The sequence below is a fragment of the Musca autumnalis genome, unplaced genomic scaffold, assembly GCF_047663935.1.
Source record: "Musca autumnalis isolate F117 unplaced genomic scaffold, ASM4766393v1 scaffold_3, whole genome shotgun sequence".
Taxonomy (NCBI): domain Eukaryota; kingdom Metazoa; phylum Arthropoda; class Insecta; order Diptera; family Muscidae; genus Musca; species Musca autumnalis.
This window is the reverse complement of record NW_027411866.1, coordinates 83,736,686-83,763,557: the sequence shown is the minus strand read 5'-3', so window position 1 is coordinate 83,763,557 and position 26,872 is coordinate 83,736,686. Positions and strand designations below refer to the sequence as shown.

Here is a 26,872-nt window from a genome sequence, read left to right as displayed (position 1 = left end):
TTTGCTAGAAAATTGTAAAAAGTAAAAAGACACTTTCCCAGCAAGATGAGATTTTTCAGAATCCAAATATTCTACGAAAATGTTGCTCAGAAGATTTTAGGTACGGTTTTCTTTGACAACTAATCGATTTTGTCCCGTTTTCATTGTCCTTTTTGACATTTAATCGGTTTTGGTTCAGAAATAAACTATGTTTTGTTTTTCTGTATATTCGTCATTGGTTATTTATTGGTATGTAGACATAACCATTGGTTATTGCTTATGTAGACATCTGGGTGCTTCTGAAATATTTACCACAAATAGCTATTGTAATGGTGAACACGCTAATAACAATTTTTCTTGGAGGATAGATCCGGTTATCTCAATTTTGGAACCGGATATTCCGACATTAAAACTGATTTTGAACCGGTTTTAAGTAACCGATTAAACTTATATGTATACCGTTCAAAAGCTTATAGAGTTGTCAATCAAAATTAAATTAATTCGCTTCTGAAAACTTTGTTAGTTGCAGTTCTAGAACAAAAAACCGTTTTCTTAAACCGTTTTTAAGGAAAAATATCAGTACCCGCAAATATGGAGATCAAAGGCTGGGGGCGAACAATTCTTTTTGGCGATGAAAGTCGATGAAGGTAATATTACGAACCCGGAAGGACAGTTATGCCGTAGGTCAAACTTCTGAGATATAGCGAAATGAATTCTTTCTTGACAAACTATACATACCAACGTGACAAAAACCTAACGCCATAACTCAGAAGTTTGACCTACGGCATAACTGTCCTTCCGGGTTCGTAATATTACCTTCATCGACTTTCATCGCCAAAAAGAATTGTTCGCCCCCAGCCTTTGATCTCCATATTTGCGGGTACTGATATTTTTCCTTAAAAACGGTTTAAGAAAACGGTTTTTTGTTCTAGAACTGCAACTAGCAAAGTTTTCAGAAGCGAATTAATTTAATTTTGATTGACAACTCTACAAGCTTTTGAACGGTATACATATAAGTTTAATCGGTTACTTTAAACCGGTTCAAAAATCAGTTTTAATGTCAGAATATCCGGTTCCAAAATTGAGATAACCGGATCTATCCTCCAAGAAAAATTGTTATTAGCGTGTTCACCATTACAATAGCTATTTGTGGTAAATATTTCAGAAGCACCCCAGATGTCTACATAAGCAATAACCAATGGTTATGTCTACATACCAATAAATAACCAATGACGAATATACAGAAAAACAAAACATAGTTTATTTCTGAACCAAAACCGATTAAATGTCAAAAAGGACAATGAAAACGGGACAAAATCGATTAGTTGTCAAAGAAAACCGTACCTAAAATCTTCTGAGCAACATTTTCGTAGAATATTTGGATTCTGAAAAATCTCATCTTGTGGTACTTTCACTACGGTTCAAGAAATAAAGGACGAAAAGGACATGAAAGGAATTGAGTTAGAAGAATGAAATGTTCTACAAAAAGATTCGCCAATCGATTTGGCTGAAGACATGTCACCTCAAAATGAAGCTACAACAACACCAAACAGAGATATGGAGCTCTTTTCCCAAGTATTATAGGGAAAAAAACCAAAAACTTCATCGCGCGATATCTCAGAAACTTGACCTATGGCGAAAATTTCCTTTTGGGTTCTTAGTATGCTCATCAAGGGCTTTCACATTCAAAAGAAATTTTCCACCCCCCAAAAATGCTGCTGCACAGTGTAATAAAGCATAGTATTTGTGTTTGTTTAAAACACATGAGTTATTATTTTTTGTTAAAAGTTTATTTTCTTTTTACGTTGGCTATGGCGGCAATGGCTTTTTGCTCCATTTGACCTTTTAGATGACGCTTTCCTTTGAGATGTTGTTCCAGACTAAGAAGATTGGTAATGGTCAGATTACACGTTTGGCAATAATATTGACCGCTAGGAGTACGATACATTGATAAATCGATTGTATCCAGTTTCTGTTCATTGATAACGGAATTAAGAACATTATCCTTGAGAGAAACGGCAGCAGCTTGAATTGTTGCATCAGTTGTAGTGGTAGACGTTGGAGCATGGCCAGTATTTGTTATTTCAACACCACTTGCCTTTAGTTTTTTCTGATGCTTTATACCGCTTAAATGCATTGCCAGTTGTAAAGCTGATGTTGCACTTACATTACAGACAGCGCAGTAAAGGTTCGAATCTGGTTCGGTAGTTTTTGCAATTTTAGATGGTTTTACTTCTGTATTCTCCTCTGGCAATTGTGGTGGCGAACTAACAACAGAACTTGAGGACTCATCTGCGGTAGTTGTTGTAACATTATCGTTTGATGATGAGTAAAAAAATTGTTCGCCAATTCCAAAACGGCGATCTGCACTTTTGGGAAAAGCTTTTGTAGAAACTCTTACCCATTTGCCTTCGTTATTGTAATAGCCGGCACCGGAAGGTTTAGATCGTTGACTTAAAACCATTTGATGCTTCTTGCCGGCATAATGTTGTTGAGCATGTGTCACAGACGTTAGCTTCAAATCACACAGATCGCAATGGAATGCGTTTGGTCCCACAGGTCCTTGCTTATAAAAGCGCACTATTTCAGGAGGATTAATTCCTTTTTCCGTATAGTTCTGAAATGATATATACACATATTATATTGGCTAATTAATTTCTTCTATTAAGATTTATAATTGTTTGCCTAAATGGTGTTGTCATTTATATATTTGCTTCTGGTGTAACCTTTTCCACAAACACACGCGAATCCGTCATGTCCATACTCCATTCATTCCCATTTTAAACTGTAGTGAAAACAATGGATAAGGAGGTCCCGCTACAAGCTGTGTTTAAAAAGAAACGTTAGGGTACCATAATCCTAAGGTTTCTTTTCAAACGCTGCTTATGGACTGTCAAAGTTCAGAAAGAAAGATTTAAGGCACTAATTTGACTACATGTTTTAGGTAAAAGGAATGTTAATTCCATGATGTTAATTCCTTGCTAAGTTTGGCTTATGTTCTATCTGGTCGGATACTTATTACATTTTGAAACATGGTACATATTTGTTGAACTGCGCTGCACATACCTTTGTAATCCAATTTGTAATACTCTTATCATGCGATTTCGATTCATAATGATCCTTTGCAGATATTACCTAAAATTATTTAGAAATTAGAGATATGTATGTACTTAACAATGCATATCCATACACATAACCGTACTCACAGAATTCATTTTCAGTTTACACAAGTCGCATGATAATGGATGTATTAGTCCATTCAATTCATCTGGATATGTTGGATGACGCCCAGTAAACATAGCCAAATCGCCTTTCTCATCTATTTCGGCAATGGGTTCGTGCTTCTTAGGCGTACGAAAAGAGTCCACATATTTCCTTTTCAATGAGGACTTGTATTCCCCATAAGAGTGTGGTACTTCCGGTAAGACGGTCTCTGCGACAGGGTATGTTAGATTACTTACATTACCATATCCATGAGGCACATCAGATGGTGTAGATGGCACTCCAAGGTATGCAGTTGGAGTTGGGTAGCTCATCACTTTATTTAATAACCTTTTTCCCGAAACTTCACTTCAGCAAATCTTCGTGTGTATAACATGAGCGGTTTACTTTGGTGAATACAAGTTCACCGAAGCGAAACAAGGAGATAAAAGAGAATAGCCGATAATAATTTATACATTTATTTAGAATGAAGAAGGAGGGGAATGTAAAAAGTTGGCGATGGATCTATAGATCGAAAATCATGGTGTCAGATGGATCTACAGATCGCAACAGTTCTAGTATTTTAAACATACTTTATACACCCACTGGATTTCACATGATGCTATCGTTGCAGTACTTGCTCGGGTGTTACCGTGAGAGCCATCCCAATCACCATCTGCTGGACACCGATACAGCCAGACATATCAGGAAGGATATTCACCCTTATTACGGTTGGCGTTGTCGTATCCAAAATTGCAAGCTGACGTGTCGTAACGTCTAATTGGTATTATGTATGTTTTTGTACAAAAAAGCAAAAATTTCAATTTTTAAAGAATTCTTTTGGTAACTAACATTATTAGAATTATTAGTAGATGATTTTTAAACTTTTAATTCAGAAGAAAAACTAACTCTACAGTTTTTACAATCAAAATAAGTGTTTGGCGTAGACGTTTTTGTGGTCGTTGGCGTAGTCGTTGTCGTAGGGATATTTTTTGGTACCACGTAACCATGGTACAATAATACAGGTAGCATTATCATGCCAGCTGATGGTAACATAATGTGTCAATTGCATTGAATTGATGTCAAATTTTGACATCTTATGTTGCCAACAATTGCCGATGCGGCTACCTGTGTATTTGTACCATGCACGTAACATTTACGACAACGACAATTTTTTTCTCATACAAAATTTAAAAAATATATTTTTTTTAATTGTAAAACAATTCGTTTGAAATCATCTTTTGAGCAAGAACTAAGAAATTTACATTGCATTAATCGTTATATGAGGACTCTAACAGATTTTCAATAGAAAGTTTGTCATCTGATAAAGACACGAAATTTATCTTATGAAAATGAATCAAAGTAGTAAAATTTGTATTTATTATAGTTATTTTCCAATATATTTTAATAACCATTGCCAAAAAATTCTTTTGAAATTAATTTGTTTTTATTTTTATATGCTGTCGTTTAAAAAATCGGTCACGACTCTTTCCTCGTATTTCAACGTCATACGTAATACCAATTTGTCGTGATACGCCAAACGTAATACCGATTTGTCGTATCAAAAAAAAAAAAATGTTGTATTTAAACCAAGAAATTCGATTTGGGAATTACAAATGTATTTCTTTCGATTTTTTAGGATATAAAATGCTATAAAAGACAAAAAATTTCGTTGTATATAATTTTTCATCATATAAAAATGTATCTTACGACTACGCCTACGACAACGTCTACGTCACTTGAACGTCTACGACTACGCCAACCGTAATAAGGGTGATTCATGCTCTAGAGAGGGAGGTCCAACAATACAGGCAATACAGGAGAGAACCTCTAGACCTACAGCCATATCAGTAGTGGGATTCTGTAACTCATTTTTGCTGTTACCGACAAAAATCGGTAAAATTAAATCGCAAAATTATGACTAAAAACATAAAGAAAAGTTGGCATCACTGTTTGTGTCGGTAGAGGCTAGCGACTACTTTTCATTCATCGTTAACTTAGCGAAAAATTTCGTTAATTATCGAAATTATAAGCATTTTAATTTTACCGACAATTATCGATAACAGCAAAAATGAGTTACAGAATCCCACTACAGGTAGGTTTGAATATGCGCGTTTTCAGACGATAAGGTTTGACTGCTCAAAAACGGGGTTTCCGTTTTAACTCTCATTCGTAATTTCCACATCTAGTGTTGCGTTTTTGAAGTCATTTTATACAAGCGTACTTTTTGAACAAAAAGAAGTACGGTTTTACATAAATGTACCAAAAATATTTATGTGTGTATTGTATTTTAACATTTTAAAATAGAGTAATTCTTGTAAATTCCACAAAATCAGGAAAAACGAATGGGTTAAAATTGTTAATAACGAATACCGTAATAATTGTTAACACCTGAGGGTAAGAAGATTCCTGCGTTACCGGCGTAAAATTCTTACATTTTTTTATTTCAAAACATTTAACATAATTTAAATCACGATAAAATAAAAAAATAAATAAATTTTACAAAATCATAACATGTACATGAACAAATTTTTACAAAAATTATTTTATGTCATTAACTAATTTATTAAAAAAGTACTTATGTACGTTTTCGTTCACTTAATTCCACATTTTGTTTCAACACTGGCACAATTTGCGAATGAGAACCAAAACGGACAACGAGTTTTTGAGCTGTCAAACCGTATCGTCTGAAAACGCACAATCATTCACACGGATGCAGTTGCTAAGACCATAAGCAATTATTCACCCTTATTACGGTTGGCGTAATCGTAGACGTTCAAGCGACGTAGACGTTGTCGTAGGCGTAAGTTACATTTTTTATGTGATGAAAAATGATATACAATGAAAATTTTAGAGTTTTATAGCATGTTATATCCTTAAAAAAATTGAAAGAAATACATTCGTAATTCCCAGAACGGATTTCTCGTTTAAAATATAAGCTATGTTCCTTTACGTGCAAGAATCTTCAAGTTTGACCATTTTTTACTCGAAAAGTGTTCCTTTACTTCGGACACCATACAATTCATATGGGAACAGTTTACAACTTTTGCTACTTTTGCCCATGGTAGAATAAGACAAGTAAGAAAAGCGTTAAGTTCGGTCGGGCCGAACTTTTTATACCCTCCACCACAAATTTCAGCCATTTCAGGTTGATTAATGTGGCCACAACCTTCAAAATACCGAAATTCGGAAGGTACCGTTCTATGGGGGCTATATGATGGCGTGGACCTATACCTACAAATTTCTGGGGGAAAGTTTTATACGCCATAAGAAGACTAAATACCAAATTTCAGCCATCTCGGTGTGATAATGAGGCTAAAACGTTCAAAATATCGAAAATCGGGAGATATTGTATTATGGGGGCTATATCAACACGTGGACCTATATAAACATTTTATGGTAGAAATGTTTCTTAGCCTCTATAAACACAAAATACAAAGTTACAACTGATTCTTTGGTTAAGTGGGTCTAATACATTCAAAATATATTAAAATGACGCGTACTTTATAAGGGGCCTTATGTGGGGGCTATACCAAAACGTGGACCTATATAACCCAACTTTGGTAGGAATGTTTTCTGGCCTCTGAAGACACAAAATACCAAATTACAACCAATTCTGTGGTCAAATGGGTCTAATACATTCAAAATATATTAAAATGACGCGTACTTTATATGGGGCCTTATATGGGGGCTATACCAAAACGTGGACCTATATAACCCAACTTTGGTATTTTTTGGCCTCTGGAAATACAAAATACCAAATTACAACCAATTCGGTGGTAAAATGGGCCAAATATCTTAAAAATTCCTTAAAACGACGACGCGTCACGCGTCATTTTGTATGGGGGCTATACGAAAGCGTGGACCTACATAGCCCACTTTCAATACCAAAAGTCCTACGTAAATATAACATATTTTCCCAAAATTTCATCAACCTACGTCAATCCGTTCGGACGCTAGAGTGATTTCCACAGACGGACAGACGGACGGACATTGCTATATCGATGTAGAATTGCACGCTGATCAAGAATATATATACTTTGTGGGGTCTACAATGATTATTTCGAGTAGTTACAAACGTAGTGACAAACTTAATATACCCCCATCCTATGGTGGAGGGTATAAAAAGGTAGCAGCAATACACAGCTGACTGAACTGGGTTGTAACGTTAGTGTCAAATTTCATATGACATTTTATACATTTATTTCTATTTCGATGTACATTTGGGACATATATTTTTTGAGAAAAAAAAATATATCATTCGGAAAAAACCATTTCCCAGAAAGACTTCTTCATATTAATGATATGTAACCTCATCCAAGTTCGAACGATAAGCCGCGCAGTAAATCCCCGCTTGTAGAGGCGATACAACGTTTGTTAATATGTGAGGTATTTTGTTAAAATTTAAAAAAATAAAGCCCTAATAAACATGTGCTTCTTTGATTTCTAAAACAAAACATTGAAACAGCTTCTCCTTTTTCTATGAATTTCCAGCGACCCCAAACTTTTCTGCAAGAATTCTACTTTCTGCGAGAATTTATGCATTTAGTGGAATGATGTGGAAACATTAAAATTGAAAATGTAACGAATTTTCATTCATGTTTTCCAAAATATTCAATCAAATGTGAAAAATTATTAGTTTTTTAAATTCCAATAATTTATAGACATTTTCTTGTTTTGTTTACAAATACAACTGGCAGTAACATTACAAACAAAAACAAATTCATTTGTGGTTGTCGTTAACTTTACCTTAGTCTGTGTTTAGACACACAAATTTCTCGGGAAAGTAAATTGAGTTTTTGGGAGAGAGCGGAGAGGAAAGAGCTCTTCAACACTCTTTCCTACCCCCTATTGCCTAAAAACTGAATTTACTTTCCCGTGTGTCTAAACACGGACTAATATTTGTTCTACCATGACTTTTGCCGGTTTTACCATTTTCAAAAGTAAAGGAACAGACCAATAAAGGGCTGCGTACATAAGCTGCCTTGCCTGCCTACCTTGCTTACTTCTGATAAAAGAATAAAAAAGGAAAGGGCTACCCAGTTCGAAATTTCCTCGGCCTTCTTTATTCTTTTATTTTTATTATGTCAAAAATGAAGCAGGAAAGCAAGGCAATCAGGCAGAGCGGCTTATGTACGCAGGCCTTAACACTTATTTATTTATTTATTAATTTTTTTTTGATACGACAAATCGGTATTACGTATGGCGTAATACGACAAATGGGTATTACGTAAGGCGTTGAAATACGAGGAAAGAGTCGTGACCGATTTTGTAAACGACAGCATATAAAAATAGAAAAAAATCAATTTCAAAAGATTTTTGGCAATGATTATTAAAATATATTGGAAAATAACTATAATAAATACAAACTTTACTACTTTTATTCATTTGCATAAGATAAATTTCGTGTTTTTATCAGATGACAATCTTTCTATTAAAAATCTGTTAGAGTCCTCATATAACGATTCTTGTTCAAAAGATGATTTCAAACGAATTGTTTTACAATTAAAAAATACATATTTTTTAATTTTGTATGAGAAAAAAATTGTCGTTGTCGTAAATGTTACGTAGTACCAAAAAATATATGTACGACAACGACTACGCCAACGACCACAAAAACGTCTAAGCCAAACACTTATTTTGATTGTAAAACCTGTAGGGTTAGGCATGGTAGAACAAGAAAAGGCAGCAGCAATACCCAGCTGTCTGAACTGGGCTGTAATGCTAGTGTCAAATTCCATACGACATTTTATATATTTATTTCTATGTTCAATGTATATTGCATTGTTCCACAAACATCCCAGGCGGGACAGGGGAGACTTCTCTCATATCAATGAGTGCACCCCGATTTATATTAGCTCAATGAAATGGGACCTACTGTTTATCGCCGAGTCCGAACGGCGTGTCTATAGAAGCGGTACGGTTCAAAAAAGGTCCGTATAGAGCTAAAATTGTGTTGACCCAGTGAATTGCTGCAAATATTGGGATAAATTTGCTTGTAAGTTTGAAAAATTGCATATTTGTAGGCATCGGTTTCAGCATTTGTATTAACAGCGTTTAAGATATTCAGCACTGGTCTTTTTAACTTTAGTAATTGTTTACTCAAAAAAGTACAAGTCAAAATTAAAGCCTAGGTCCATGGCTCCTCATGGGAAATTTGCCGAGTCGTTTTCGATCGATTCCACTATGCATATTAGCAATGTGCATCGGTTTGAAAACTTAGATTAAGGCCCGTTCTTTCATTTTTCTTTAAAATCCCATTTTGTTATACCTTACTCTAAGAAAAATAAGGAATAAAGTTCGCATTAACAGGTATTTGTTATTAGATCTTCCATTCCATTCCAAGCAAGACAGTCTGTATACATCAAATTTAATCAACTCGGATTGGTTGATTTGAATTTGCACTCAAATGTTTCTTGTTTTTGGCACACTTTAAATTTTAGAAGGAACACAAAGTTCCTTTTAATTTGTCTGACACTTATTATTAAAGCAAACTTGTAGGAATAAAAAAACGGGTAGTCTGTCCGATATCGACCAATATTTAACTACAAAAAGGATATAATAACGGGCCTAAGCATATTTATCTCTTTTATAATTGGAGCCATGAATGTTAAATAAAGTTTAATTTCCTTATTGCACATCAATCCAGAAATCATTTCTGCAGTTAAGTCCCCTTCAGCAGTATAAATGATGGAAAATGTTATTTCAATTCAACCCACTGTTCTAGTACACTGTCAGTCGTCGAACCGCATGATAACACTTCAAATCTGTCATAAATTATTGCTGCTGCGACCAGTAAGTATATGATGCATGTTATTTGTGCGTCACGCGTGCTCTACTACTATTGACGTACTGAAATTAAAAAAAAAAAAATCAGATAATCTGAAGTAATTAGTCATAAAAGAAATTCCCCAAAAATCCCCAAATATTTTTCAGATTTCCCCAACATTTTCCCAATTCCCCAAGTCGACATTTTTTCCCCATTTCAAATAAAAATTCCCCAATTTGGGGAAAAATCCCCAATACTGACAACGCTGGTTACCATATGCCTCACCTCCATGGTACAAATACACAGGTAGCCGCATTGGCAATTGTTGGCAACATAAGATGTCAAAATTTGACATTAATTCAATGCAATTGACACATTATAGCTGTGTTCCAGAACTAAAAAGTTTTTACAATTTTTACGACTTTTACACATTTTTCTCCAAAAACCGTTCCCGTACACAAAAAAATTGTAAAATGTTCACTTCTCTTTAAACAAAAATGGCGCTGAATGACGCTCTCTTTAAAAACTTTTTACACGACACATTTGGGCGAGTAAAAAAATAGTAACATGGTTGCCGGCGTCTGATTGGCTGATACACCAACTTTGACATTTGTTCCAGTTTTTTGACGTATTTTCCATTTTTCCGTTCCCGAACTATTCCAAAAAACTTGTGTGTGACAACAAATTTTTTGCAGTTCTCTCTTTTACGAGTTTTATGCATGGTTTACATTTACGAAATCCACTCGATTTCAACTGTCAAATCCATAGGTTAAACGTCAAATGAAATCCAGATGAGATTTCATTTGACGTTTGAGCTATGGAATTGACAGTTAAAATCGAGTGGATTTCGTAAATGTAAACTTAGCATTACTATTAAAAAGTACGGGAACGAAGCTTTAACTGTCAATTTCTTTGCGTATACGTCAAATGAAAACTTATCTGTAATCCAATGGATTTCATTTGACGTTTGAAATCAAGTGGATTTCGTAAATGTAAACGTACTATAAGTTTTTACTTTTTTTGTTTTGATTTGACATTTTACACAAGAAGTACCGTTATATTTTTGATAATAAAATAAAAAATAAATATATGTACGTATGTATGTACTGAACATTTATTTTTGTGGTGATTGCTTCAGTTTTTGGGTGTTCAGTTAAACTAAATTGTACAAAATTATGCCAGCACGTCTTCGTCTTCCAACGATATCCAAAGTAACCAATGAAGCTCTATTGGATGCAAGAAAAGGTAACAAAACTTTGGAAATCATGGAAAATAGACAATATTCAATATAAATTTCAGGCGGATACCCTCAAACTTGCTTAAGTCGCTCTTAATTGTGATGTAATACATTCTTTCCCCCCTTAGGCATAACATTGGTGGGCATTTACAAGGCAATTGAAAACAAATACTCAGCAGATATAACCCCACTTAGAAAAAGATTGATAAAGAAACACCTCAATGGCTTAATAGCTTCTAAGGAAGTTAAAAATATAACAGGTCGTGGCTTAACAGGACACCTAAAATTGGTTAATAAAAAAGAATTCAGTAATAAAATAAATTCAACTCGTGCTGTTAGAAGGAAAACTGTTACAAATCCTGATGTTAGAAGTCTGAGACGGCCGAAAACAACTGAACAACCTGTTAATACAATTACTACTGTTCCAGACTACCAGTCACCACCACCCTTAAGTCAAACTTATGATTTTGAAGAACCCGGAACAAGTCAGCAGCTAATACGTAGAAGAAATATGCCACATTTATTTAATTTAAATGAACACGATTTGGATACACCACCAATGGCACCGCAGCATGCATCCACCCCAATACCACAAACGCAATTCTTACCCTTAGCTCCAAATCGTCAACACATTAGTCATCCCAGACAATTATCTTCAGATGTTTTGGAAGGAACTCCACGTACATCATTACCATCTTCGGGAAGGAAAAAAGGAAAAAGAAATCTACGCCAAAGTGTAAACTGATGTGCATTTAAATGGGAGGGCTTTATTTGTAGATATGTAACATATATAGTTTATAATTGTTATTAATTTTATAAATTATATTTTTAATTATTTTTGTATACATTTGTATGTACTTTATTTGTTATAGTAATAATTTTTAAATAATAAGTATGAGGTATTCAGTTCTATATATAATTATTTTGCCTTTTGGTTGTTTTATTATTACGTTGTTGTTTTATTATTTTTTAATAAAAATTATTTATATATAGTTAAACTTCCCTATAAGATATTTGATTATTTTCTTGCCGACAAAGATATGAATTTGAATGAAAGCTCAAAAGTTTTCAATATTGCTTTTTGCGACACCGCAACTTATATTAAAGCTGTGTTCCAGAACTAAAAAGTTTTTACAATTTTTACGACTTTTACACATTTTACTCGAAAAAGCGTTCCCGTACACAAAAAAGTTGTAAAATGTTCACTTCTCTTTAAACAAAAATGGCGCTGAATGACGCTCTCTTTAAAAACTTTTTACACGACAAATTTGGTCGAGTAAAAAAATAGTAACATGGTTGCCGGCGTCTGATTGGCTGATACGCCGACTTTGACATTTGTTCCAGTTTTTTTGACGTATTTTCCATTTTTCCGTTCCCGAACTATTTCAAAAAACTTGTGTGTGATAACAAATTTTTTGCAGTTCTCTCTTTTACGAGTTTTACCATTAAAAAGTACGGGAACGAAGCTTATGTTACCATCAGCTGGCATGATAATGCTACCTGTATTATTGTACCATGCTCACCTCTCTCTCCGACAAAATGACAATTGCCGCAAGTAAACTCGCCCAATGTAAATTGGGACTATTTGTACAAAAAAGCAAAAATTTATATTTTTAAAGAATTCTTTTGGTAACAGAAATTAATAGAACTATTAGTATAACATTTTTTAAACTTTTAATCCAGAAGGAAACCTAAAGGCCTGCGTACATAAGCTGCCTTGCCTGATTAACTTGCTTTCCTGCTTCATTTCTGACATAAGCTGTGTTCCTTTACTTACCTTAGGTTACCATTTGTTACCATTTTTAACCTGCAAAGCGTTCCTTAACCCCGAAAAGTGGCAAAACTGGAAGCAATTTTAAAGAGAGTGAGAGTGGAGAGAGAACGAAAATGGCTTTCTCTTCTACCACAGGCTACCAGCAAAATTTCTGCAGGTAAAAAATGGCAGAACTGATTTTTCGACTTTTGTTTGACGATTATTTCACAATGAAAAAGAAAATAGACGAAAAACAGAAGAAAAATTCGAACGCTGACAAAACAAAATTAAATACTGTGAAATAAAAGACGAAATTGATTTTTTTATGTTTCTTTTTGACATTGCTGCCAGATCTACCATTTTTCCGTTCCTTTACTTTTCTGGTATAAATGTTCATGAGAGAGCAATTTTGACACTTTTCTCTTTTACCACCCTTACCATTAAAAAAAAGTAAAGGAACAAAGCTATAATAAAAATAAAAGAATAAAGAAGGCCGAACAAATTTCGAACTGGCTTGCCCATTTCTTTTTTATTCTTTAACAGAAGCAAGCAAGGTAAGCAGGCAAGGCAGCTTATGTACTCACCCCTTTACCCTCATGGTAGAACAAAACCAGGTAAAGTAAATACTACAACAAATACAATTCAACAACAACCACATAGAAATTTGTTTTTGTTTGTGAACATTAGTGTCAACGTACATGTAAACAAAATAAAGAAATGTCTATAAATTATTGGAATTTAAAAAACTAATAATTTTTCACATTTGATTGAATATTTTGAAAAACATGAATGAAAACTCGTTCAATTTTCAATTTGAATGTTTCCATATCATTCCACTAAATGCATAATTTCTTGCAGAAAGTAGAATTCTTGCAAAAGTGTTTGGGGTCGCTGGTAATTCATTGAAAAAGAGAAGCTGTTTCAATCGTTTGCTTTTGAAAACAAAATATCACATGTTTATTAGGGCTTTATTCTTTTCAAGTTTAACAAAATACTACACATATTAACAAATATTGTACCGCCTCTATAAGCGGTGTTTTAGTGTGCGGCATGTCGATCAGACCTGGAGGAGGTTACATGTCAATGATATGAAGGAGTCTTTATGGGAAATAGTTTTTTTCTGATGAATAAATTTGTTCTTCAAAAAATATATATCACTAATATACATACACGGATGCCACCGTGGTGCAATGGTATGTCCACCCGCCTTGCACGCTATAGGTCGTGGTTTCGATTCCCCGTCCAGTCAACATCAAACACTTTTCAACGGTGGCAAAATACCCCTCAGCATGGTACAAATACACAGGTAGCCGCATCGGCAATTGTTGGTAACATAAGATGTCAAAATTTGACATCAATTCAATGCAATTGACACATTTTGTTACCATCAGCTGGCTTGATAATGCTACCTGTATTATTGTACCATGCCCCTCAGTAATGTTGGCGACATTTCCTGAGTATTTCAGCTTTGTACAACTTCTCTACAAGTGGTGTCCTAAACACGCCGTTCGGACTCGGCGATAAACAGTAGGTCCCATTTCATTGAGCTAATATAAATCGGGGTGCACTCATTGATATGATAGAAGTCTCCCCTGTCCCACCTGGGATGTTTGTGGAACAATGCAATATACATTGAACATAGAAATAAATATATAAAATGTCGTATGGAATTTGACACTAGCATTACAGCCCAGTTTAGTCAGCTGGGTATTGCTGCTACCTTTTCTTGTTCTACCATGCCTAACCCACAGGTTTTACAATCAAAATAAGTGTTTGGCGTAGACGTTTTTGTGGTCGTTGGCGTAGTCGTTATCGTACGTATATTTTTTGGTACTACGTAACATTTACGACAACGACAATTTTTTTCTCATACAAAATTAAAAAATATGTATTTTTTAATTGTAAAACAATTCGTTTGAAAACATCTTTTGAACAAGAACTAAGAAATTTGCATTGCATGAATCGTTATATGAGGACTCTAACAGATTTTTAATAGAAAGATTGTCATCTGATAAAAACACGAAATTTATCTTATGCAAATGAATAAAAATAGTAAAGTTTGTATTTATTATAGTTATTTTCCAATATATTTTAATAATCATTGCCAAAAATCTTTTGAAATTGATTTCTTTCTATTTTTATATGCTGTCGTTTACAAAATCGGTCACGACTCTTTCCTCGTATTTCAACGCCATACGTAATACCCATTTGTCGTATTACGCCATACGATTTGTCGTATCAAAAAAAAATAAATAAATAAATAAGTGTTAAGGCCTGCGTACATAAGCCGCTCTGCCTGATTGCCTTGCTTTCCTGCTTCATTTTTGACATAATAGTCGTGTTCCTTTACGTGCCTGAGGTTACCAGTTTTTACCACTTTTTACCCGCAAAGTGTTCCCTTACTTTCAAAAGCATACAATTTATATGATAGCAGTTCACCACTTTTACCATTTCTTGCCACTGTTACCATTTTTAAAAGTAAAGGAACAGACCAAATAAAAATAAATGGTCTGTTCCTTTACTTCTGAAAGTGGTAAAACCGGCAAAAGTAGTAAAAGTTGAAAACTGCTCCCATATGAATTGTATTGTGTCTGAAGTAAAGGAACGCTTTTCGAGTAAAAATTTGTAAAACTTGAAGATTCTTGAACGTAAAGGAACAGGGCTAAAATAATAAAGAAGGACGAGGAAATTTCGAACTGGGTTGCCCTTTTCTTTTTTATTCCAAAGATGTCAATATTACAAGATAGGAAAAGTCAATTGTTAAAAATTAACTGTAGAGGGAGTTAACCTCTGTTGCTACGATATCATAGCAACATTCTGTTAAACGAAAACTGTTACTCATTGGAATATTGACAAGAAAAACATTAAAACTCAAGTTTGACGGCATTCACTTTTGATTTATTTATTAAATAAACAATAAAAAAAGTAACGAAATAAATTTCAGCCACAAAACACAACGTTAATGTTTTCTGCCGCGAGAAATGGGAATCAAAAACGATTGGCATTGCTGTTATCAATTCCAGTGAGTTGTGTAGCCATCTGTAACCAAAATGTGTAACTATTAGCATATCTTTTTGGAAAATGCATTTGTTCGGGTCTTTATTGCTATACGTCTTTGTTTATTCTTTTATCTGAAGTAAGCAAGGTAAGAAGGCAAGGCAGCTTATGTACGCAGCCCTTTATTGGTCTGTTCCTTTACTTTTGAAAATGGTAAAACCGGCAAGTCATGGTAGAACAAATATAAGGTAAAGCTAATACTACAACAAATACAACTCGAACAACAACCACAAAGGAATTTGTTTTTGTTTGTAACGTTAGTCCCAATTTACATTAGGCGAGTTTACTTGCGGCAATTGTCAGTTTGTAGGTGAGAGAGGGTGCTGAGAGGCAAAGGGTTACCATATGCCTTACCTCTCTCTCCTACAAAATGACAATTGCCGCAAGTAAACTCGCCCAATGTAAATTGGGACTTATGCTTGGTTTACATTCGGCGTCGTTTCGTGATTTCGAAGGCGTTTCGTGATTTCGCGCGGAATCAAGCAAAATTTATCATGATTTCGCATACAAAAATGAAATCATCTCATTTCGTGATTTCAGCGAAATCAACATCGAAATCACAGTACACATGATATACAACCTTGCTTTTGCCTTTGCCATCTACAATTTACGAATGATAACTTTCTCCATTGCGATTCGTAAACATCCGTGGAGATTTTTGTGTTGACAACTGGTTCAAAAAAGGTCCGTATAGAGCTAAAATTGTGTTGACCCAGTGAATTGCTGCAAATATTGGGATAAATTTGCTTGTAAGTTTGAAAAATTGCATATTTGTAGGCATCGGTTTCAGCATTTGTATTAACAGCGTTTAAGATATTCAGCACTGGTCTTTTTAACTTTAGTAATTGTTTACTCAAAAAAGTACAAGTCAAAATTAAAGCCTAGGTCCATGGCTCCTCATGGGAAATTTGCCGAGTCGTTTTCGATCGATTCCACTATGCATATTAGCAATGTGCATCGGTTTGAAAACTTAGATTAAGGCCCGTTCTTACATCTTTTCTTTAAAATCCCATTTTGTTATACCTTACTCTAAGAAAAATAAGGAATAAAGTTCGCATTACCAGGTATTTGTTATTAGATCTTCCATTCCATTCCAAGCAAGACAGTCTGTATACATCAAATTTAATCAACTCGGATTGGTTGATTTTAATTTGCACTCAAATGTTTCTTGTTTTTGGCACACTTTAAATTTTAGAAGGAACACAAAGTTCCTTTTAATTTGTCTGACACTTATTATTAAAGCAAACTTGTAGGAATAAAAAAACGGGTAATCTGTCCGATATCGACCAATATTTAACTACAAAAAGGATATAATAACGGGCCTAAGCATATTTATCTCTTTTATAATTGGAGCCATGAATGTTAAATAAAGTTTAATTTCCTCATTGCACATCAATCCAGAAATCATTTCTGCAGTTAAGTCCCCTTCAGCAGTATAAATGATGGAAAATGTTATTTCAATTCAACCCACTGTTCTAGTACACTGTCAGTCGTCGAACCGCATGATAACACTTCAAATCTGTCGTAAATTATTGCTGCTGCGACCAGTAAGTATATGATGCATGTTATTTGTGCGTCACGCGTGCTCTACTACTATTGACGTACTGAAATTAAAAAAAAATCAGATAATCTGAAGTAATTAGTCAAAAAAGAAATTCCCCAAAAATCCCCAAATATTTTTCAGATTTCCCCAACATTTTCCCAATTCCCCAAGTCGACATTTTTTCCCCCATTTCAAATAAAAATTCCCCAATTTGGGGAAAAATCCCCAATACTGACAACGCTGGTTACCATATGCCTCACCTCCATGGTACAAATACACAGGTAGCCGCATTGGCAATTGTTGGCAACATAAGATGTCAAAATTTGACATTAATTCAATGCAATTGACACATTATAGCTGTGTTCCAGAACTAAAAAGTTTTTACAATTTTTACGACTTTTACACATTTTTCTCCAAAAACCGTTCCCGTACACAAAAAAATTGTAAAATGTTCACTTCTCTTTAAACAAAAATGGCGCTGAATGACGCTCTCTTTAAAAACTTTTTACACGACAAATTTGGGCGAGTAAAAAAATAGTAACATGGTTGCCGGCGTCTGATTGGCTGATACACCAACTTTGACATTTGTTCCAGTTTTTTGAAGTATTTTCCATTTTTCCGTTCCCGAACTATTCCAAAAAACTTGTGTGTGACAACAAATTTTTTGCAGTTCTCTCTTTTACGAGTTTTATGCTTGGTTTACATTTACGAAATCCACTCGATTTCAACTGTCAAATCCATAGGTTAAACGTCAAATGAAATCCAGATGAGATTTCATTTGACGTTTGAGCTATGGAATTGACAGTTAAAATCGAGTGGATTTCGTAAATGTAAACTTAGCATTACTATTAAAAGATACGGGAACGAAGCTTTAACTGTAAATTTCTTTGCGTATACGTCAAATGAAAACTTATCTGTAATCCAATGGATTTCATTTGACGTTTGAAATCAAGTGGATTTCGTAAATGTAAACGTACTATAAGTTTTTACTTTTTTTGTTTTGATTTGACATTTTGCACAAGAAGTACCGTTATATTTTTGATAATAAAATAAAAAATAAATATATGTAATAAGTGTATGTACTGAACATTTATTTTTGTGGTGATTGCTTCAGTTTTTGGGTGTTCAGTTAAACTAAATTGTACAAAATTATGCCAGCACGTCTTCCAACGATATCCAAATTAACCAATGAAGCTCTATTGGAAGCGGATGCAAGAAAAGGTAACAAAACTTTGGAAATCATGGAAAATAGACAATATTCAATATAAATTTCAGGCGGATACCCTCAAACTTGCTTAAGTCGCTCTTAATTGTGATGTAATACATTCTTTCCCCCCTTAGGCATAACATTGGTGGGCATTTACAAGGCAATTGAAAACAAATACTCAGCAGATATAACCCCACTTAGAAAAACATTGATAAAGAAACACCTCAATGGCTTAATAGCTTCTAAGGAAGTTAAAAATATAACAGGTCGTGGCTTAACAGGACACCTAAAATTGGTTAATAAAAAAGAATTCAGTAATAAAATAAATTCAACTCGTGCTGTTAGAAGGAAAACTGTTACAAATCCGGATGTTGGAAGTCTGAGAAGGCCGAAAACAACTGAACAACCTGTTAATACAATTAATACTGTTCCAGACTACCAGTCACCACCACCCTTAAGTCAAACTTATGATTTTGAAGAACCCGGAACAAGTCAGCAGCTAATACGTAGAAGAAATATGCCACATTTATTTAATTTAAATGAACATGGGTATGGTAATGTAAGTAATCTAACATACCCTGTCGCAGAGACGGTCTTACCGGAAGTACCACACACTTATGGAGAATACAAGTCCTCATTGAAAAGGAAATATGTGGACTCTTTTCGTACGCCTAAGAAGCACGAACCCATTGCGGAAATAGATGAGAAAGGCGATTTGGCAATGTTTACTGGGCGTCATCCAACATATCCAGATGAATTGAATGCACTAATACATCCATTATCATGCGACTTGTGTAAACTGAAAATGAATTCTGTGAGTACGGTTATGTGTATGGATATGCATTGTTAAGTACATACATATCTCTAATTTCTAAATAATTTTAGGTAATATCTGCAAAGGATCATTATGAATCGAAATCGCATGATAAGAGTATTACAAATTGGATTACAAAGGTATGTGCAGCGCAGTTCAACAAATATGTACCATGTTTCAAAATGTAATAAGTAGACATCGGATTTTTGCATGTTTTTTATTTCTCATCCGATTGGACTCAAATTTTGGATCTAGGCGTTTTGAGGGTCAATTTTTCGATATTTAGGGTCATATCAAAAATATGCAAAATATATGCAAAAAATATGCAAAAAATATGCCAAAAAATATGCAAAACATGCAAAAAAATATGCAAAATATGCAAAATATGCAAAATATGCAGAATATGCAAAAAATATGCAAAATATGCAAACAGTTTTTGGGCGAAAATCGTCATAAAAGTCGAAAAATTTACAATTATAGTTGGAAAATATCATCAAAAAAACTTTAAAGTGTCCTAAATTACTAAGACTGTTGGCCATTTAACGTCGATGTTTTAGCAAATTATTATGTTATTGATACCTCTTACGACGGTGTGGTGTAGGGTATATGGTATTGTAATACTGTTTTTTATTATTAAACTACACAAAAATATAAAATTAGATAAAATATCAATAATCAATAATTTATGTAAATTCAATATTTTCTTTGTCTTAATTTGTAGCTTTAGGCTGGTTTAACTCAAAGGGAAGAAATCGATGTCGGCTTTTTTTAGGCGGGGGTGCCGCCTAAACTGTTTTCTTAGATTAGATTTTAGATAGATTTAAGATTAAAATTGGCAATTGAGCATCATTGGAATAAGTTAACACGTGCCTCTGGAGCCTTGAAGTTATGAAAATTTCGTCTCTCGGCGGCCCATATCTGTGGAACGGTTTAAGCTAATTGCCCGTATTATGCATTAAATTAAAGGCCATTCTGTTTATTTTATATTCAAAAACAAACTGCGTAAGTATTACTGAATTCGAGATAGAAAGCCAGTGTCCCGATTAACGTGACTGGCGTACGTAGGGCGAAAATGGAGCCTAACTGGGTATAGCCGACTACTTGGAGAACGCATTGTTTTAGTTGTTCGTCCTTTGTATTTAATTGGTTGTAATCTGTGGTGAGCTCGACTCGGAGTTAATGTGACTTTTTTATGAATTTCGAACAGTTATTCTTTTGTAAGTTTGGGTCGAATATTTCCGGAGAAGTTTCCATCTTCGCTTTGTTAAAATTTTTGTCGCCATTTGACTGTTCACGGTGTTTTGCACTGTCGGATCAAACAATGCCAAGCCAACAAGTTCAGGACTAAGATACCACAGGTGATTTATCATTTTTTTTATTTCCTTTTTCTGTCTATGTTTTCGTATTTCAATAGATTTTCAATGAGGTCTAGGTCTTCTTTTGATGCTAAACGCTTCGTAGAATCTGAAGAACCATCTGTCCCGAAAATAATCAAGCGCAGCTTCAACAAAAACTCCTGTCCATAAAATTGTCATTGTTGCTGGATCCCTGTAAAGTGTCCTATAGGAACGTTAGTCGAATCATTTTATCTACACTAGAAGCTCTCGGAGAGGACCCCAACAAATATATGATCTTTAGAAGCTTTATCCGTTTATTCCGGAGAATAAACGGTGAAAAATACTCGCAACAACTTCAAGGAAGATACCCCAAAACAAGGCTATTTGCGTGCACTGGCATGGAAAACTATTACCAAGTATTCCCAAAACAGTGCAGAAAGAACGGGTTGCTGTTCTGGTATCATCTGGTATGGAGGTAAAGAACAACTCCTGGGCGTTCCTGAAACTGACAGTAGCTCAGGGGAGAAACAAGACTTAGCAGTGTACGAATGCCTAGAATAATGGGGTCTTACAAGCTTGAGCAGATGTTAAGTCGAGAGCTTCTGTACCTGCGTACAGATTTATAAGAAGTATTGTTGAGAAGGATTTTTGACTGCAAGTTTGGCAGCACATCCGGACATCAACCAAACATATTCACGCGATTTCTATAAGAATAGTCTGCGATTGACAAATCCAAGTTCGATGTAGGCGAGAACGTTTTAAAACTACTTCCCAGCTGACTTCCCAAGAACAAGAGGTCGTAGAAGCACTTTGTGCTTTCATCTTTCGAGCCTGGTTTAACGCGCCCAGAACGTTCCTTATTTTCTTTATTTATTTTCTATCAAACGACAACAACTGAGTGTTATAAATGATTTTACAAAACGTATAATGAACAAGATAATGTTTATATAGATATAATATAGGATGGATTGGGTAAACATAATCAATAGGTTGAAAAGGATTAGAGACAATAGATTGAGTTTAATACCAAAAATAGTGAAAACGAAATTCAGAAATTTGTTTAGTTCCAAAATAAGACCTAAACCGCGTTGAAGATTTATTGAAATACGAAACAAATATCAGATAAAGGAAATAACAAAATGATAAATCATCTGTGGTATCTTAGACCTTAACTTGTTGGCCTGATCTGATAGTTCAAACCACCGTAAAGAGCCAAATGCGACAAAAATCTTAACAAAGCAAGCAAAAGAAGATGGAAAAAACCAAACTAATAGTACGGCTACACTAGAGTTTTTTTGCCGGGTTAACCCACTTCGATAGGATTTATTTGACGTTTGCGCTATGGAATTGACATTTGAAATCCAAACCCACTGGGTTAATCTGGCTAAGTGTAACCGGGGTATAACAAAATAACAACTGCCGAAATTTCCAGAAAAAGTCTACCAGGCGTAATTACAGGGTATACTTACTTCTTGTTCAAGAGATTAAGCATTAACTCCGAATTTCTTGAAAAAAATCCTGTAACTTGACCGCAGAACATCAATTACCAGGATGGGTAAAGGATGTTAAACAATTTGAAAGTTGTGAACGACATAGCAGAGCAAGGAGTCGAGTTCATCAACAAGTAATCATCATTACCCAGATGTCTCCAAAATCACATTATGTCAGTCCCTTAAATAAATTTAAATATGAACAAAATGTAAAAAACATTGGTTTTCATTCCCAAAAATTTATAATATGGGAAGAAATAAAAAATAATTTAAAAAATTAAGTTACAATGTTTTATTTATAAAAGCACTTAAAACGAGAACATAATTTTTAATTATGGATTCTCTCAAATAAAAACGCTGGTGGCCGTTTAATATTGCCGTTTAATTTTTAATTCAAATGCAAGCGTATTATTTGAGAGATTTAATCATTAAAAATTATTTTCTAGTTTTAAGTGCATTTGTAAATAAAGCACTGTAACTTGTTTTTTAACTATTTTTTATTTTTAACTTTTCAGCACTTTTTTTTTTGATCACTGGGAACCTCGTAACCAAGTTATAGCCAATTTAGGCCGAACAAACTTTAAAATACCTGAAATCGTGTTGTACCGTTATATAGAGGCTATACCAAAACCTTGACCTAAGTCCAACATTTTTAGTGAGGAAGTTTCTGTACCATTGGGAACCCCAAATGCCAAGTTATAGCCAATTCGGTCTAAAAATTTAAACAGAATCCTTATAATACTTTAAATCGGGTGGTACCGCTATATGGGGGCTCTAAGAAAAAAATGGACCCATATTGGTTTTGGTTTCATATTCATGTATTGTCATCCAAGTTTGAAAAGTGTGCAAAGTTTTAGTTCGATTGGTCAACTACAACTGTGTGGAAAATAAGTTACTAGATTTGATCTAAACAGACAAGTTAAATAAAACACTATAAAACGGGCTTTTTCACAATAGACTCAATTTTCACCCTAAGGCGTTTTCAGGACATTGACTTTATTATCTTGAATTCAGTACTACTTAGGTATTTTGTTGTTCGGCAAGAAATATCAAGAAAAGTATGGCATTTAATTTAATGTATAACACCAGCAAATAGTTTTAACCGTTTCATAGATATGGGTCGTTGAAGTCGTCAAATAGCCAAAGAATCATGATTTTCATAATTACGAGGCCCCAGTGGCATGTGTTAACATATTCCATTGGTGTTCAAACTTTAACAATCTTAAAATCTAACCAAACTAACAACTTTAGGGGAGTGCCGCATAAAAAATTGGACATCGATGTTTTCCCTTTGAGCTAAAACCAGACTTATGCAACAAATTAAGACAAAGAAAATATTGAATTTTACATAAAATATTTGACAATTTAACAAATTTTATATTTTTTAATAGGTTAATAATAAAAAAATGGTATTACAATAAACATATAACCATATTTTTATATCCACACTGTGGTAAGGGGTCTCAATAGCACAATAATCTGCTAAAAAAGCGACGTTAAACGGCCAACAATCCTAATTTAGGACACTTTGAAGTTGTTTTGATGATTTTTTTCCAACTTTAATTGTCAATTTTACGACTTTTATGACGATTTTCGACCAAAAACTGTTTGCATATTTTGCATATTTTTTGCATATTCTGCATATTTTTTGCATATTTTTTGCATATTTTGTGCATATTTTGCATATTTTTTGCATATTTTGTGCATATGCAAAATATGCAAAATAAATACAAAATATGACCCTGCCATTGAATTTAGATTTCTTTGAAACGAATTTTGGTCCAATCAGAATCTTCGTATCTCTATTATTAAAAAAAAAAGCAAATATGCAAAATCCGATGTCTAGTAATACGTATCCGACCAGATAGAACATAAGCCAAACTTAGCAAGGAATTAACATCATGCAATTAACATTCCTTTCACCTAAAACATGTAGTCAAATTAGTGCCTTAAATCTTTCTTTCTGAACTTTGACAGTCTATAAGCAGCGTTTGAAAAGAAACCTTAGGATTATGGTACCCTAACGTTTCTTTTTAAACACAGCTTGTAGCGGGACCTCCTTATCCATTGTTTTCACTACAGTTTAAAATGGGAATGAATGGAGTATGGACATGACGGATTCGCGTGTGTTTGTGGAAAAGGTTACACCAGAAGCAAATCTATAAATGACAACACCATTTAGGCAAACAATTATAAATCTTAATAGAAGAAATTAATTAGCCAATATAATATGTGTATATATCATTTCAGAACTATACGGAAAAAGGAATTAATCCTCCTGAAATAGTGCGCTTTTATAAGCAAGGACCTGTGGGACCAAACGCATTCCATTGCGATCTGTGTGATTTGAAGCTAACGTCTGTGACACATGCTCAACAACATTATGCCGGCAAGAAGCATCAAATGGTTTTAAGTCAACGATCTAAACCTTCCGGTGCCGGCTATTACAATAACGAAGGCAAATGGGCAAGAGTTTCTACAAAAGCTTTTCCCAAAAGTGCAGATCGCCGTTTTGGAATTGGCGAACAATTTTTTTACTCATCATCAAACGATAATGTTACAACAACTACCGCAGATGAGTCCTCAAGTTCTGTTGTTAGTTCGCCACCACAATTGCCAGAGGAGAATACAGAAGTAAAACCATCTAAAATTGCAAAAACTACCGAACCAGATTCGAACCTTTACTGCGCTGTCTGTAATGTAAGTGCAAGATCAGCTTTACAACTGGCAATGCATTTAAGCGGTATAAAGCATCAGAAAAAACTAAAGGCAAGTGGTGTTGAAATAACAAATACTGGCCATGCTCCAACGTCTACCACTACAACTGATGCAACAATTCAAGCTGCTGCCGTTTCTCTCAAGGATAATGTTCTTAATTCCGTTATCAATGAACAGAAACTGGATACAATCGATTTATCAATGTATCGTACTCCTAGCGGTCAATATTATTGCCAAACGTGTAATCTGACCATTACCAATCTTCTTAGTCTGGAACAACATCTCAAAGGAAAGCGTCATCTAAAAGGTCAAATGGAGCAAAAAGCCATGGCCGCCATAGCCAACGTAAAAAGAAAATAAACTTAAAAAAAAAAATAAAAACTCATGTGTTTTAAACAAACACAAATACTATGCTTTATTATTTAAATATTAATATATATATACATACATATATATTCATTATACTATATTAGAATAAGAGTGTTGAAAATGAATAAATTTATGCAGAAAAAATTTCTTTTTTTAAATTAAAAGTGTCATAGCAACAACAACAACAGCAGAATGGTCTTGTCCACGAAAAAACATTTAATCAAGATATAAACTTTTGTGAGGGAGGTACTCGAAGCTGTTTTCCAATATAGACTCGTTGGAACTTTATGTACATTTGGAAAATGTTCACGATGTGCAAAGTATCGATTAATAGAATATTCAATCCGTAAGGTTTTAACAAAAAATAATAACTCATGTGTTTTAAACAAACACAAATACTATGCTTTATTATTTAAATATTAATATATATACATACATATATATTCGTTATACTATATTAGAATAACAGTGTAGAAAATGAATAAATTTTCATTATATGCAGAAAAAATTTCTTTTTTAAACTAAAAGTGTCATAGCAACAACAACAACAGCAGAATGGTCTTGTCCACGAAAAAACATTTAATCAAGATATAAACTTTTGTGAGGGAGGTACTCGAAGCTGTTTTCCAATATAGACTCGTTGGAACTTTATGTACATTTGGAAAATTTTCACGATGTGCAAAGTATCGATTAATAGAATATTCAATCCAAGGTTTCGTGCTCATAAGTCATTTGAGTTGATGCCTGCAGTGTTATTAAGAGCTTTCGGGAAATTGTCTCAGGAAGTATAGACCTGCCCCAAAAAAAATCTACTGCTGCAAAAAATTTCATGCCGACCCGGCAAGAGTTAGGTTCTACCATATGATGAAGGTATTTTGACATTAAATAACACCTTTTTATAAGTTTGTTTTGGTAAAAATTCATGTAACACTGCGAAATATTCGTCGGAGACCCCCCAATGTGGTATACCAATCTTCATATCTCGTCGAGATAAAACGATTTTGAGATGTGTGTCCGTCCGTCTGTCCATTATAAATTGTAAACACGCTCCAGGCCGCAATTAAGGACCGATCGTCACGACATTTTGTATGGAGGTTGGGTTCAGGCCAGAATAGATCCTTATTCTTATTGGTGATGATCGAGAAATATTTAGCGGGTGAAATGGACAAAAAACATAATTTTTATCTGATTTTGTATATGCTCTGTAGGTCGCAATAATAGTCAGATCGCCTCGAAATTTTAAATATGGTAAGTGTATATGAGAAGAAGTAGCTTGTAATTTGAGATGGCGATCAGATAATATTTAGAGGGTTAAATGGACCACAAATTGTGTGTGAAAATTGTGAAAATTTTTAATAAACAGCTTATATCTTAATTCCTGGAAGTGACATTCGGGAC

The 26,872-nt window shown here is 34.2% G+C and overlaps 2 protein-coding genes and 1 long non-coding RNA gene across 4 annotated transcripts in view; 2 read left to right on the top strand and 1 right to left on the bottom strand.

Annotated features, from left to right (window-relative positions):
• Nucleotides 1-25,511, top strand: part of LOC141396626 (uncharacterized) — a 100,485-nt gene extending 74,974 nt beyond the window's left edge. Inside the window, exons 1-4 of one of the 2 annotated variants that reach the window (XM_073972240.1) lie at nucleotides 18,537-18,760; nucleotides 18,881-19,560; nucleotides 19,632-19,700; nucleotides 24,638-25,511. In XM_073972240.1, the coding sequence (XP_073828341.1) occupies nucleotides 18,691-18,760; nucleotides 18,881-19,560; nucleotides 19,632-19,700; nucleotides 24,638-25,465 (1,647 nt within the window). In that variant the 5' untranslated portion in view covers nucleotides 18,537-18,690 and the 3' untranslated portion in view covers nucleotides 25,466-25,511. Of the gene's footprint in view, nucleotides 1-18,536; nucleotides 18,761-18,880; nucleotides 19,561-19,631; nucleotides 19,701-24,637 lie in introns of those variants that run through there. The other variant, XM_073972241.1, reaches the window with a different exon arrangement.
• LOC141396628 (zinc finger protein 346-like) lies at nucleotides 1,723-4,190 on the bottom strand. The gene is made up of 3 exons (XM_073972251.1): nucleotides 3,186-4,190; nucleotides 3,046-3,114; nucleotides 1,723-2,596 (listed from the first exon to the last, which is right to left on the bottom strand). Exons 1-3 carry the CDS (start codon nucleotides 3,513-3,515, stop codon nucleotides 1,769-1,771), a joined length of 1,227 nt encoding a protein of 408 aa, XP_073828352.1. The 5' UTR covers nucleotides 3,516-4,190; the 3' UTR covers nucleotides 1,723-1,768.
• LOC141396630 (uncharacterized) lies at nucleotides 4,191-12,105 on the top strand. Its single transcript, XR_012411210.1, has 2 exons — nucleotides 4,191-5,983; nucleotides 11,315-12,105. It is a non-coding gene; the product is annotated as an uncharacterized lncRNA (long non-coding RNA).
• Nucleotides 25,512-26,872: the final 1,361 nt, after the last annotated feature.

Coding starts and splice junctions, on each gene's coding strand:
- LOC141396628 (XM_073972251.1), bottom strand. CDS start 3,515: ATGAGCTACCCAACTCCAACTGCATACCTTGGAGTGCCATCTACACCA. Junction 3,115..3,185: donor GTAAACTGAAAATGAATTCT/GTGAGTACGGTT, acceptor AAATAATTTTAG/GTAATATCTGCAAAGGATCA. Junction 2,597..3,045: donor TTACAAATTGGATTACAAAG/GTATGTGCAGCG, acceptor ATATCATTTCAG/AACTATACGGAAAAAGGAAT.